Genomic DNA, 15,200 nt, shown 5'->3' on the forward strand with positions numbered 1-15,200 from the left:
CGGGATGTGAGAGGTATACTGCGGTATAATGATACTTATAGTGTATTTCTTTGAAGGTTCTTTCTCTGCATGAGAAGACCCTTGTCTGGGTGTAAGGTTATAAACAAGTCCCAGTGAAGATGTCATAAACAACCTACAGGTGGTGACCTAGCGGTTAAGGAAGCAGCCCTGTAATCAGACGCTTGCCAGTTCGAATCCCGATCCGCCAATGTGCCACTGAAGTGCCACTGAGCAAAGCACCGTCCCCACACACTACTCCCCGGGTGCCTTTCATGGCTGCCCACTGCTCTCTCAGGGTGATGGGTTAAATGCAGAGGACAAATTTCACTGTGTGCACCGTGTGCTGTGCTGCTGTGTATCACAAGTGACAATCGCTTCACTTTCACTTCATTTTTCACGAGACATCCCTGGAGCCGCATCAGATGGAAAGTTTTATAATTACTGACCACAGTTCCTTATCAGTCCTTATCCTGGTTTAAGTGCTTTTTGCTCATTTTTTGTGGATTTATGTGAAGTGATTGTCATTGTGATACACTGATACATAGTGAGTAGTGGGCAGCCATGACAGGAGCAGTGTGTAGGAACGATGTCTTAATTAGTACTTAATTTGGCATAGTGATACTAGACCTGCAAAACATTTCAATAAAATCCAGACAACATTTTCTACACAAGTAGTGAATTCTCACTCTCAATGTTTTCTAGGTGTTATTATTGTAAAATTATGGCAAAAGATATTATTGACTTGTTAATAATACCTTTGAGTTTGTTGATATTTGGACTAAATGTGCACTGCAACAGATCAAGACAAAACAACTTGGTTACATTAAAATTTCAGAAAAAGATTACTCTGTGCCAGTTTGTTTTTGACTTACCATTTTTTATTAATATTCAACACTTTTCGGTTCTTCATGTACAAAGAGACAGAAACCATATTTCAGAACATCCTCATACATATTGGTAGTATCCTTATTAGAGGTATCATACCATAGTGAATATTTTTTGCAACTAGTGAGTTAATTTGTCTTTGAGGTTTATGTCATTACTTCCTTAGAAAAAAATTAAGGAATAAGTGTGGTGTTTTTCTGTTATCAATATATACATAATCTGTACAACTTGTTCATTTTTGTATAATTTCCTCAGTGCGAAGTAAAAATTTTGGTAACATATTAAAGGAAGGGCCATGGCAGAGGAAAAAAATAACTAAATATGATGTCATAATATTACATTTATAGCAAATAAATTAAAACAGTGTGGATGGGAAGTCAAAAATAGAATAGCAGAGTGTGTCTACACATTATTCCAAAATGGCCATCATCTGATTCAATTATTAGCCACGTTTGTTGGTAAAAAATTGTATTTCATGTAATACTAGCTGAATTGCTTCTAATTGAAAGTCAAATAAAATGAATGAGAATATTGATTTCACATATCATATGCAACATAATAAACATAAGGACTGGCATTTGTGTAAGTGGACACATAAAATCATTGAGCGTGAGCATAAAATGTATTCAGAAAGGAAAATTTAAAGAATAAATATCATATTCTTTCATTGTTCAAAAAAATTTTAAATGTAAAATATATACAATGCATGTCATTAGATAGGCTCAGTATAACAAAGCGAAGGGAAAAAAGGCTCAGTTATATATCTGGGCAGCCAGTTGTTTCTGTTAAAATACTGTATACAAAGTACTAATGTTATATTCAATTCACATTTATGTTTCACATGAGAATGTATTAAAAAGTACCTAAACACTAAGATTAAGTCAGAGCTCGCTTTATGACTACTAAGCTTCTTGTGTGTGATTAAAATACAATTTGTCAAGCGCACAGGACATTTTCCTGTTTACTCTAAAGCATTGTGTGATGGTAAAAAAGTTCTACTTCAACTGTGCAGTGGCTGATGTGAGAATAAAAAAAAAGAAAACAAATATTAATTATCATTCCACAAATCAAAAATGAACATGTACGCTAAATTGGCACGTAAACGTCCACAAACTGAAGTGTAATGTTAATGTTGGACTTTGACCTTGCAACAAGTAACACTGGTTAATATTCATTTAACCTTTGTTCAGTTTGTGTAATGAATGACAAGGTCTTCCTGTAGTTAGACTGTAATTTGTGGACATAATCACATTTGCAAACCGCAGTAATAGAGGCTGTCTGCACACAGACAGCACCAACAGCATCAGGCAGCTGCTTTAGCCTTTTAGACACCAAGTTCAATTGTTTCTTTTCCCAACGTCCGTTGATCTCCTGGCCAAGGGGTAGAGAAGTAAATGGCCACTTGGCACTAAAATCTTTGTGAGATTTTCCATACTCTTACCGATAGAATGCAAAGCATTACATTACAACCAGCAAATGTGCCCATGGCCGGAGGATGTTCCCAAAAATGGAACAATTAAGGGAAATGGAACAATTAAGGGACCAAATTTTTTTGTCAATGAGCAATCTCACAGTGAACAATAGATTTCGCAAGATTACTAAATCTTTCTCTTTTCTTTTTGAAATTGCCCCTCTCTAAAGGTCACTGAAGTTTCTTATAATTTTCTGAACATTTTAAAAGATACTTTGATACAGCGAGAAAATTAATGTTGTACTTGCATTGATGAAATGAGCTGAGACCATGGTGCAGACCATGGTGCATGAACATGGCACCTTCTTTAGCATTAACTTAACCATGTTAACCTCCAACCTGACCTCAGACACAAGCACATTACAAAGCTGCACAACTACACCATTTCACATATTTCATAATTCAGAAATTAGAGAGTAAATAAATAAAGAAAGAAGTAGACAGCTGGGTTTCCTTGATTTTCGCTAACTTTAGAGGTATAGTATAGATAAACGTTTAACAATCTGCTGTTCAGCCCAAATAGGACCAAATAATAAAGCTGCAAATAGTTTATCGATCCGAGAATGCAACTGTTGTATTAAAGCTTTGTCTACAGAAGAAATTAATGGATCTTACACAATAAAAACAAGAAACCATGTCCCTACCAGTCCACTACATAAAGAAGAACAATATAGACAATCAATAAATATATGAATATACATCTCCTCTGCACTTAAGGAACAAGCGACATTTATTAAATGCCACTGTCTGGTTTATTGTCATTTTCTATTGTGAAAACGGTGTTTGTACTTCATTCATTATTTCATTACATAGATTTTCTTCATGTCTCACCAAGTGATCTGCCAGAAAATGAGGTGACTCAAACGTTCAACAGTGACAGTGAGAAATCGTTCTTCACATATCAGATGGTGAGAAGTACAAATGGATCTGTGACTGAGAGACATTTTGGCGATGGCGCATTTGTTGCCGGCTCAGAGTTTGAAAACAAGAAGGTCTGTGTCATTGATCGTTCGCCTTTGCAAATGCATCAAAGACTCTTAAAAAGTTGACAGATGACCAAAGCAAGTGAAAAGAAAGAAAAGGTAAACATGCCAACTGCTTAAGATTATCGACTGCATTTCATGAGTGTTCAGATACTTGGTGTGAAACAGCTTCATAAATAATTAATTCTAACACAATTCAAGGGAAACTTAACAAAAGCCCATGACCCGGGCTGCCTGTCACCACACATCTAAACACAGAGCAAAATAGCCATGTTAGGTGACAACATCCATCTTAGTGGAAATATGCAAAAGCATACTCTTAACATAATAATAATACTAGTTTGAAATATAGTATAATTAAGCAATAAAAATGAGACTAAAATTAAAGAAAATGATTCGTATATTACTTACAATGATTAGTATTACTTTTCCTTAACTATAATTTGCATATTTTTGTTTTTTTTTATTATTTTCCCCCATTTTATGTGTTTTTTTAATGCTCATTTATTTCTTAAATCTTTGTAAAAGATACTGAAACGTACATCCTTAATGTCTGCTGACTGTACAAAGTGAAAAGAGTTTTTAAATATATTTACAGGGAAAAGGTAACACAGTAGCGGAGTAGGAGAAGTAGTGCTCACATCAGTGCTTCTTACTTCTTCCTTCATTCCTTTTTAACACCTGTTTTCTTCTTAAAAATTCCACATATCAGGTGTTGGCCCAAATGCTATTTGAAAACAAAATGTGTATAAAATGCACAGAACATTAGAAATAAAGCAAAAGCAAGATGATTCCACCGTTTTAAATAAAAACAAACTCTCTCGTTTGGTGTGAAAGAGAACACAGAGTGAATAATGACAGAATTATCAAAATATTGCATTGAACATTCCATTTAAACTTCACCCTTTCCATCCTGACAAGGGTTTTCTTCATGATGCACACGTCACCTTTTTCTTTCCTGTAAGCCCTTTAAATAAGAAACAACTCACATTGTACATACTTTTCTGTACAACAACTTGTCTCACTAAAGTCAGTTGTATAAGGCATATTTCTGAATCTCACACAAGTGAAAACTGGAGTAAAACATGGAGGCAACACGCTGCAACACACAAAAAGGGTGTTTTTTAAGATAAGATTTTATGTCTGCTTGTCTGTCAGGGTGAGGTTATGTTCTTCGTAACACCCTCACGCACCCCAGCATATAATTCACAAAATATCAGTTTCCCTCAGTTTTATCATATCATAACATGACCTGTCAAAACAGGCTTATCTTATCAGAATACAAAGGCAAAGCATTAAATGCATTTGCTGATGTGGACACAATGTACTGTTTACAATACAAGGTGGCTCAGAGGCCATCATTGAGCTGCCTGATAACGTGAAAGGTTTTATAACATTGACAGGTAATCTAATGGTCCTGTACCTGTTTTTTAATGATGGAATGATATAAGATGGTCTATACTGTGCACAGACCTGCCACCTTCATAATCCTGTTGATCGTAATTAAATTAACGAAAAACAAAAAAAGGGTGTGTGTTTACAGCACCAGTGGTTGTCATTATTCAAAACTGACTAAATTTAAACGATTCAAATTTTACCTTGAATGTGTCCACATCAAGTCAAATGTTACCGAACGTTTATTTTACACTTCTTCAAACTCACGATCATCAGTCACAAACAGATAAAATGCATTACACCCCGACATTAGGCTGAAAGATTTTTTGAAGACCCAAAAAATGGCACTTCTGAATAGGGGACAGATAGCCATGTGACCAACATTTGATCATAACACAACTTAAATCGAAAAAGTATTTTCCTTCCCACCACACAAGGTCTTCAACAATACTGCCTTTAAATACTAAATAAAGAATAAATTGTAATGGATGGCAAATCACATAAAAAAAAAGGAAATTCACAAATGCTCTTAAATAGCTAGTTGACAAGCTTCCTACTGCATTCGTCTGTCAGTTAAAGAAATGCTGCCATTTTTAAATGTTTCAAAATGTCAAAAGTGAGAACAAACTTATTGTCAAAATCAGAGCTATAATTAATACTAGCATTACTGTTGATATTCACAATGTTATTCATATTATAAGCTTCATAATACCCTGTAAATTCTGTATGAACTCATTATAGTGATTCGTGGTATATTTTCTTAGCAAACAAGGATAAAAGACAAGTGTTCGGGGGTGGGAGGCTGCAGGAAGAAGGGGGCGAAGAGAAACGTGAAAAGCATCACTGAGGAAAGCATGGACAGGGAGGGGAGGTAAAACAAGAGATATCTTTCAGGCAAGTCTCCTGTTTGGGTTGCAAAGAGTTTCCTTCCCTCGCTCTCTCTCCTGCCACTTCACCAGATGGACATCCTGCTCCTCTCTCCGCTCCACAACTTCCTTTTCTCCTTAGCGCTCAGCAGGAGGTTGAACATCTCCATTTGGCTTTGACACCCCACGCACTTCATTGGATAGAAATTACACCCCTTGCCGTCTCCGCATAACGAACGTTCTCTGTCTGGTAATGGTTAATAATGAAGTGAGGTAAAGTGAGAACCTTCATATTCTAAGGGTCTTGCTGGCTCACAATTTCCTGTTTCGTTCCCCTCCCCAGCATGCTTCTGTATCATTCTGTACCAAAGAACATTTCCCATTCTAATCAAACAGTTTTGCCCTTTCCCTCCATTCCTCTCCTCTGAGATGAGCTCTTTAGCAAGGTCCTCTCTCTGCAGATGAAATACAGAGGATGCTTATCATGCCATTTGCCTTACAATTTAATCAATCCCCACAACTGCCCCAACTCCCCAACCACCAACTTGTCTCACACATCTGATTCAATGCTGGAGAGCTTTTCGTACACGTGGCCATTACTAGAGCCATTGAACGGCCGCTGAGCCTGCCCTAGTCCCAGATGGTTCCCCAGAGGGCCAGTCATCCCTCCTAAACACAGCTCCTTAGGAAATCTTGGGGCTACGTTGGACATAACCCCTGCAGTAGCTGACGCTGGTAAAAAGGAGGTCACACCCATGGAGGCCCGTAAGTCACTGCGGCTGCTTTTGGGCAGCTGCTGCTGTTGCTTTTTGATGTAATATGACTTGGCGCCATGTAGGAGACACTGGTCGTCCCCAAATGTGGGGATGAAAGGGTTTTGGTTCACTCTGTCAGGGTAGAGGGATTTAGACAAGGAGTATGCCCCACCCTCCATCAAACCCCTCTCTCTGTCCCGCATGTCCCTCTCACCCACAGAACGGCGGTGGAACCCTTCTCCCCCTCGGAACAGGCCAAAGGGCGAACTGGCTGGTTCACTTCCGAAGAAGTCGCGGTCTCGTTCAGAACCCCCTTGTCTCTCAAACGCGTGGGTGAAGGGGCCGCTGCCTTCCAAATAACGCTCCTTTTCCTTGAGGCTAACACTCCGAGGAGGGGGCAGCATGCCCCCCAACATACTGCTGCTCATACCACCCGCACCACTCATGCTACCCAGCACACCCCCTATGCCAGCCGGCTCCTCCTTCTGCAGGTCCACAAACGTATCGTAGGAGTGCTGGCGGCGCAGGGGCTTCCCACTGAAGCCGGCTCGTCGGCGCTGGGCTTGAGTCAGTCCCTGCCCACCCTTCCCGCCACCCATTTGTTCCGAAAGGTGGTTGTTGTCCTCACTGATGTCATACAGGTTGCCTGTCTTTTTGCAGGCCTCACAGCGCATGCATGTGGCAGAGCTGGGCCGGCTGCTTACAACTCCGCCGCCGCCGCCCCCAGAGGCCCCACAGCCGATGCCGCCGGAGAAACTCCCAGGCCCGCTCAGAGACATCTGCTTGCTGCCTCCACCGCCGGCACTAGCCCGGCAGTTCCGGCACTCCCAGTCCCCTACAGACAACCCCCCACTGGCTCCTCCTGCCCCTCCACTGATTGAACTCTTACTCTCAGACCTCTTAGGTTTGCTTTTTAAGAAGTCTTCCACAGGCACCAGGCTAGTGCAGTTGCCACCGCTGCCACCTCCTCCACTGCCCCCACTGGGGCCATCGGTCAGATCCACATGCTCCCACTGAGGGACACCCTCCTTGGGGCGAAATTGATCCAGGTAGAAATCCCTCAGGCTCTCTTTGTCCTGCAAGAGGTAAGAGGGGGACGAATTGGCACCTGCCCTCTTGCGCTCGGAGGGCAGTAGAGGGTGGAGAGGCTGAACGGTGGCCATGGTAGTGGTGATGACCACTGTGGTGGGGCCGCCTGCGGTACCCAAGTTCAATCTCATCCAGTTCACGCCGTGACTTGGCCGACGCGGGCCTCTTCTTTAGGCTGTCACGGTACTGCTTGCGTTTTTTGGCATTGCCCTCCAGGTTTCCGTAGGTGACAGTGTGGGTGGAAATGTCTGAGACGTCTGACCGTATGTTGCCATCATCCCCGCCACTGCAGTACCGATCATGCCCAGCAATATACCCAGAGCTTGAGGCCCCGCCTTTAAATGAAAACTTGCCATACAGGTCTGATAGGCCCTGCTTGAAGCTTTGACCTGTGGGTGGTGTCTGGCTAGATAGCAGGTCAAACTTACTCATGTTCCTGTGAGTCAAGGCGGAACGGGGCTGGGTGGTGAAAATGGGTGCCACCCCACCCCCGAGGCTGTCACAGTCAAACATGCCCCCTTCTAGGGAGCTTGCGCTGCCCAAACTGTGAGGCCTGTTTGATGGCGGACCAGTCAGGGCCAGTCCTGAACCCTGGTGGTGGTGTAGGTAGTGGTCCTGGTACTGGCTACTGTCCTGGAGGTGCAAGTTGCCAAAAGTCCTCTCCACCTCATTAATGTAGTCACTGAACATGTTGTCCTCTGGCATGTAGGATGGCTTACAGTCTGAGTGGCCGGCCAGGCTGCGGCGGTGCTCTGAGATGTCGTAGACGGACGACTCCCGACGTATGAAGTCCAGGGCGCTGTGTGGTGACCCATTGACTCCTGACAGCGATGCCATGTTCTTTGCGGTGCGTAACAGACGCATAATGTTGGAGTGTGTGTTATTCATGGTAGCTGAGGGAGAATTTAGGGCTGAGTCCTTATCTTCGATTTCAACCCCATGAATGCAGCTGTAGATTTCCTGCAGAAAAAAAAGGAACGTTTGCTTACTGAAATTTTAGCATCAGGCTTGAGAAGACTATCTAGCTAGCACAAAGTGCACTATTAAAGTGAAACACACTATATCCATCCTAATAAATGACACCTGAAAATAGGAAAGGATTGTAAGATGGGGAAGATGATTAATAGTGGTCGAGGTTTGGATGGGCTAATGGAATAAAGCAGTCAATACCTTTAATCAATGTGATTAGAATTCAGAGCAACAATACCTGCTGGCTCATATTAAATACCCCAGGCTGCATCTGCCATTAAACCAATGTCATAAAGTAATACACCACAGAGAGTCAAAGCACAAAAATGACAGATAAAGTGCACCATTTGCAGCCAGTGATGCATAAGACAATGTATGAACAAAAATGGATGAAGAGGTGACTAAATTGTGAACAAATGGACAAACAGTTAAAATCAATACCTTGCAACGATTTACTCTTCAACTGAACATTAAAGGTCAAAAGGGGAACAGCCAAGAGGCAGAATTGGTCAGCATTTTTTTTCAGGGGTCAGATGTGGGTCATCGGTTTAAACCTGCTAGATTTTACCATTTGACTCACTGAGTGGAGAGCGTGGTACATGTCACTGAGCTGTCATCATGCTTATAACAATGTTCCCCTTCATCTCAGTTTTCACACTAATGTGGCTTCCTCCTGTACTACAGCATACCAAACATTAAGTCAGACCTTGTTTATGACTTGTTAGACTGTCAAATATAAAAATATATATCCCACTGGGTTGTGGAATAAAATGAAGTTACTCCTCTGTGTACATAACTAAAACTAATATTCTTGGACAAAAAAAACATTCCTGCATGATTACTGAAGTGAATTGTGAAAATGGTAATATCTTAGGCCTGAGGGTAAGAAAATAAAATCTGCATGAGATTACAGATTTTGGGTATAGTAAAAAAACAGTATAATATGACTATGACGTAAATAATGCCCAGTTGGTCGTGGAGGAAGGGGATTAGACAGAGCACTTATTTTTGGCTACCTAAACTGATTATCATGTTTTAAGTTCTCAGTGACACTGGAGTAAAAATCCCCTAGAAACCATGTAAATTAGAGGTGCCAACATGGCAAATTTCTAATTCAGTTTCAATGTTCATAGCAGTGTTCACTGCATAAAAAGTCGCTCTGTCACTATAACTTTTCATAATCATACAATATGAGGGACAATTTGTCAACAGATACATGCTGATACTATTAATTATACCACAAAAGGAAAACAAAGGAATACAGAACCTGATGAAGGAATACAAAACTGACCTGTACAGTCATGAATGAATAAAGCAAGGGCAGATTCACAGCAACAGTAATTTAGACTGAGAAACAGGCGCTTTCCACTTGAATACCACTTCATTTCAGAAATGTGTGGTGCGCCATCGCACTGCTGTGCAATGGGAGGGAGTGTCGAAGCGTGGCGGTGTAGTAAATTAGCCACGTGGCTTTAGCCGCAAGCATTTCACCTTCAGAGGCACTGTGAATCACACCAGGGTCCACATCAAAACAACTGGACTGTAAATCAAATACCTTGAGGTGACTTTGCTCCCAGGAGAACAAGTAATCCCCGTCTCCCCTTTGGCCGATTTTGTTGAGCGAGAAATTGATTTTAGCTCAATGTTTTGTAAATATTTACCCCTGGGCATGAAATGGGCATTAGCATCAAAGTAAAATGGGGAAAAAAGAAAGTCAATCTAAACTCTGGCCTGCCACCAGCTGGTCACCTGAAACCAGAAACTCTACAGTAAGCTTAGGGCATTGGCACAACTTGGCCATCTTAGATCATGGGCACAACGTCAAAAGATTGCCACTTAGACTTCAGATGTGAAGAATGGAAACAACATACATAATCATGTCGTGTCAGGCAAATTTTGAATAAGTAATAAGCATTATAAAATTAATATATTCGATTCTGATTATATTCAGCTCTACAAGTTTAATTAAAATGTAAATTTATTTAATAAATCTGCTTCTATTTCCATGAATGTGTATAAATATGTTACACTAGTGGGCTGATGTGCAGTGTTTGGTATATTAGTGAATTTGGATGTATATGAGCTGGTCTGTGTTCATAAAGAGTCTACAAATTGCAGCAAATTGCCTGATGTTGCTTGTAGTCTTGGACAGTACTGGTTGGTAGTGCTGCGCTGCATGTGGTTATAACAAATGTAGGTGGCGGTGTTAGGTAAAGGGTGACTGTGGCATTTGCATGTGACAGTGTGAGCTAATGAGGTGGATGTAGCATATGCATGTGAGGCTGTGACCGGAGGTATCAGGTGTGGCTGTATGTGGGATGCCCACATAATTAAAATGTGACTCGTTGCTTTTTTCTGCATCTCTGTCTCTGTGTGGCAGCCCATGGTCTCTCACCCTGCTGATGGTGAAGGTGAGACCGGGCTTGCCCGAGCACACTCCCATGAAGCAGAAGCGCAGTTGCCAGTAGAAGAGGTGTTCGCAGATGAAGGTGATGAGCGACAGAGCCATGGCTGCCCCCAGCATGTAGAAGACGCCTGCCATGTTGTCAACATCCAGCTGGCTGCTCATCACCTCGTTCTTTTCGTGGTGGCAGATGCCTGTCAGCCACAGTGCCTCCAGCTCCTCCATTTCACCTGGACACAGAGACACACGAGAGAAGATGTAGCAACACATGCTGCTATGGCAGAGTATTTTGGTCAAACAAGTACAGAACACTATAAATTGCTACCAGTATGCTATAAGCTTGGGCTGGTAAAATGGACATTGGGTGTTCATTGGGAGGCCAACATCTCCTCCATCCTCAAAAAGACCCAGCAGAGGATGTACTTCCTGAGGCAACTGGGGAAGTACAGTCTTCCACAGGAGCTGCTGATCCAGTTCTACACTGCGGTCATTGAGTCTGTCCTGTGCTCCTCCATCACCCCCTGGTATGGAGCAGCCACTTAACAGGACAGGATCAGACTGCAGCGGACTGTACGGTCAGCAGAAAGGATCACCGGTGCCCCCCTGCCCTCCATCCAGGACCTGTACCTTTCAAGATCCAGGAAAAGGGCAGGGAAAATCATCTCAGACCCCTCACACCCTGGACACAGGCTCTTTGACCTGCTGCCCTCTGGCAGACGTTATAGAAGCCTGCAGACCAGGACCAGCCGACACAAGAACAGTTTCTTCCCCCTTGCCATCTCCCTCCTAAACAGCTGATACTGTAAATCACCTCCATCATTGCACACTGCACTTTATGTTCACTTGTATATAAGATTTAGTTTGTTTTTTGCCTATTTATTCATAAAAGTAGATATAGTTACAATCCACAACTTGGACAATAACACCACACCCTTGCACATTGTTGTTGACGTTGTTGATTGTTGTTGCTGTTGTTGTTTTTTTCCTACATTGTACTTGAGAGACACCATCTACCGGAATCAAATTCCTTGTATGTGCTTGCACTTACTTGGCCAATAAATACGATTCTGATTCTGATTCTTCCTTAGGAATATATTAGGTTTCAAATAGTTAAAGTAGTAAAGATTCACTAAATATTCAATTCAATATTCACTATACACTGATCAGCCATAGCATTTACATGAGAAGTGAATAAGTGAAATAAGCAAACTGACATTTTGTCCATAAATTTGATGTGTTGGAAGCCGTTGGAAGTGTAAAAATCAGGGTGGCCAAAGGGAGGCTGCTGCATGTTGTTTGACACAATAAGAGGGCTAATGTAGTTCAACATAAAGGTGTCAGAACACATCAGGGTTTATCAGGGTGCCTATGCTGACCCACCCAAAAAAATCACCTATAATGGGCATGTGAAAATCAGAACTGGATCATTACAATGGAACCACCTAATAATGTTATGGCTGATAGGTGTATGACAGTCTTACATAATATGTATTCAAAGAGATGGACAGCTTAATTTAAGAATGAGTCTGAATGGCTTAATTAAAATGTCCAGGAATGACTTAATTGGACAATGCCTGCTTGTAAAATTATTGTGCCTAGCAGCTTGCAATTGTTTGTCAGTGTCACTCAATCTCAGCCTATTCTTTAGGAAACTGGAATGATTCAGAGAAAATCATTTCATAAGCATTTTGCCTATAACCATATACACTGTCAAAATATTTCAATATTTTTCATTCACTTAACCATTACTCTAAGAGCGTGACACATAGTGGGCCGCTCCAAATCATGTCCCACCTTCCCATTCATAGCCGGCCTCACACAAGGATAGGCAGTAATTCATTAATAATGCATTACACACTGGCATGTCTAAATGTCTAAACGCTGCTCTTGCTGTCACTCGTGTAGGAGTGGCTCTGGGAAGCCCAGGGGCTGCTGGGGTGGTAGAGTGTTTGGCCGCTGTCAGGTGAGGCTGGCTCCCCTGGGGATGCTCTGCTTCAGAGGGTCAGGGTCAAACAGCAGGGGGCCTTCCACAGGCAGTGGCTGGAGCGGAAGTGGAGTCGCTCCAGAGAGCAAGCAGATCAGTTGGCAAAACTAGGCCACAGTGGGAGGACCACATGTTGGAGTATCAAAATGACATTGAAATCCAGGGAGGGAGAGAGAAAGGGGGAGTGAGGAGAACTTACTAACTCACCAGCACTGGCTGGTGACCCATTTGCACATAAGAGTGTGTGCATGCACACACCCACACACATAAACCGAGCACTTATTGACTCCTTAACTTTCAGATTCTTGACTTGAAAACTCTTTCTCCTTACCAGCCCAATAAACACATTCACAGTGGTACACAAACACACTAACACCCTTCCATTCACACATGCTAGAGTTACATACAAACAAATATTTGGACTGGTGCCTAGTTCAAAAACACAGAGACACACACTCCTCCCTAACCTATATTCACCCTCACGCCAAGAGAGTACCCATACACAACAGCAGCCACACTGACTTCAAACTAGGACACTACACTGGGCCCTAGAGGGCTCCAGGACCAAGATCCTCTGCACAGAACTGGAGCAAACCCAAACACAGTACAACAACCCAATATGCACTCTGACCACAATAAACTCACCCAAACATTACAATTCTGCAGTAAACTCACAGAATAACAGCAGGATAACATTGTACACACACACACACACACACACACACATAAAACTACAACAATAGACTATAGAATTGACCCAACAACTAATTAAAAAACAAATACATATTTCAAATACATTTGAAATTCTTAAATCCAATGTAACTGACTGGTTGTTGTGTAAGGGTAATGTTACAACATACAATGCACATGTAATTAAATGGATTTGAAAGTTTATGAACGAGTTTTCATTATTACCAAACCCTTCCCATCCATGCTTCGAATGATGCAAAATAGATGTAAGTACACTAAAGACAGACCTGGTTTGTCTTGTTTTTGTGGCTAAATAAAGTATTAATATACTATAAAATACTGAAATAAGTGTCAAACTCATAAATAAAGTCATAAAATGATCTGATTAACACATCAGAAATCCCTTCAGGGCACATCCAATAAAGAGACACAATATTATTCCTTTACCTTCAAGACCATAACCCAGTAACATACTTCACACATTACTCTCAAAAACATACCAAAATAAAAACCCTTGTTGGTGAGTTTGTCTGTTGTACATAATATAGGTGAAAATGAAGTACCATCTCCAAAGAGTTGCAGAATGGCGAGGTCCACCTGCCGCTTCCATCCAGAATCTTTCTGGATGGCAATTCCATATCCTGTGGAGGCAAACACCTTTCCAGAGCCGATGGTCACAAGCTTGCATCCCTCATCCCGTCCTGCCATGTAGTTTAGCACAGCTGCATCATAGATGAAGGCGTCCAGTTTGCTGAGAGAGCGACAGAAAGAGAGAAGGGCAGAGAGAAATCACATATGGGGAGTTAAGGTGGGAGGTCAAAATAAAAAATACAGGAGGTCAGCTCCCAATTGAATGTGACGTTTTTGTTTTGCTGCAAGAACTGCTAATTTGCCCCATTTAAATCCTAAATTGCTCATTTACAATCCAACTAACCCCACTGCTGTAAAAATGGAAAACAATGATTCTGTTCAACAGCAAACGGAACGGCAAAAGGAGATTTTGAGAGTGATTCAATGAAAAATGCAAAAAGCATAACTGCAGCACTGAATGCCCCAATCAACTCAAAGGCAATTTGGTCTAAAAATGAAATCACAAGAACTTGGCACCAGCCGTCAATTTCTTGAGTATTCATTTTCAAGTAAATAGCACTTTTTTCTTCCTTTGATATCTCAGCTGGTAGAGTGGAGGACTGTAGGTATCCTCAATTTCGTTGTACTGTTGATCTAAGTATGATTGTGCAATGACAATAAAGTCTTTAAACTAAACTTTAAACTTTTAGTTTTGCATGGCACAGCCAGACCACATTTCCATTGTCAGATTCATTCATTCAAATGTTTCTTTTGCAACCGTCCTGCATGCCAGGTCTCACCCAGTCTTCAGGCTTTGAAGAGCCTCGTCCACATTCTTCTGGTGGAACTTCACCATGTATGAGTGCATCTCTTTGTAGTTGTTCCTGATGTTCCTCTCTGTGCTTCCATTTGGAACAGTTCCAAAGCGGAAGGGTGGAGAGAAGTCATTTGGTCTCTGGAACTGTTGAAGAAGAAGAAGAAGAAGAAGTGAGAAGCTACAAAAAAGGCACAGGTTAAGGGAGATACAAATACACAACCAGTGTCCAACATTTGAAAGTGAAGTGATTGTCACACGTGATACACAGCAGCACAGCACACAGTGCACACAGTGAAATTTGTCCTCTGCATTTAACCCATCA

At 41.7% G+C, this 15,200-nt stretch overlaps 1 protein-coding gene across 1 annotated transcript in view; it reads right to left on the reverse strand.

Moving 5' to 3' along the window:
* Positions 1-904: 904 nt before the first annotated feature.
* grin2ba (glutamate receptor, ionotropic, N-methyl D-aspartate 2B, genome duplicate a) overlaps positions 905-15,200 on the reverse strand; it is a 75,629-nt gene continuing 61,333 nt past the window's right edge. Inside the window, 5 exon segments of the mRNA XM_028986247.1 lie at positions 905-7,485; positions 7,487-8,404; positions 10,809-11,047; positions 14,055-14,242; positions 14,862-15,022. Of these exon segments, the coding sequence (XP_028842080.1) occupies positions 6,151-7,485; positions 7,487-8,404; positions 10,809-11,047; positions 14,055-14,242; positions 14,862-15,022 (2,841 nt within the window). The 3' untranslated portion in view covers positions 905-6,150.

This window comes from Denticeps clupeoides, chromosome 7, assembly GCF_900700375.1.
Source record: "Denticeps clupeoides chromosome 7, fDenClu1.1, whole genome shotgun sequence".
Classification (NCBI taxonomy): domain Eukaryota; kingdom Metazoa; phylum Chordata; class Actinopteri; order Clupeiformes; family Denticipitidae; genus Denticeps; species Denticeps clupeoides.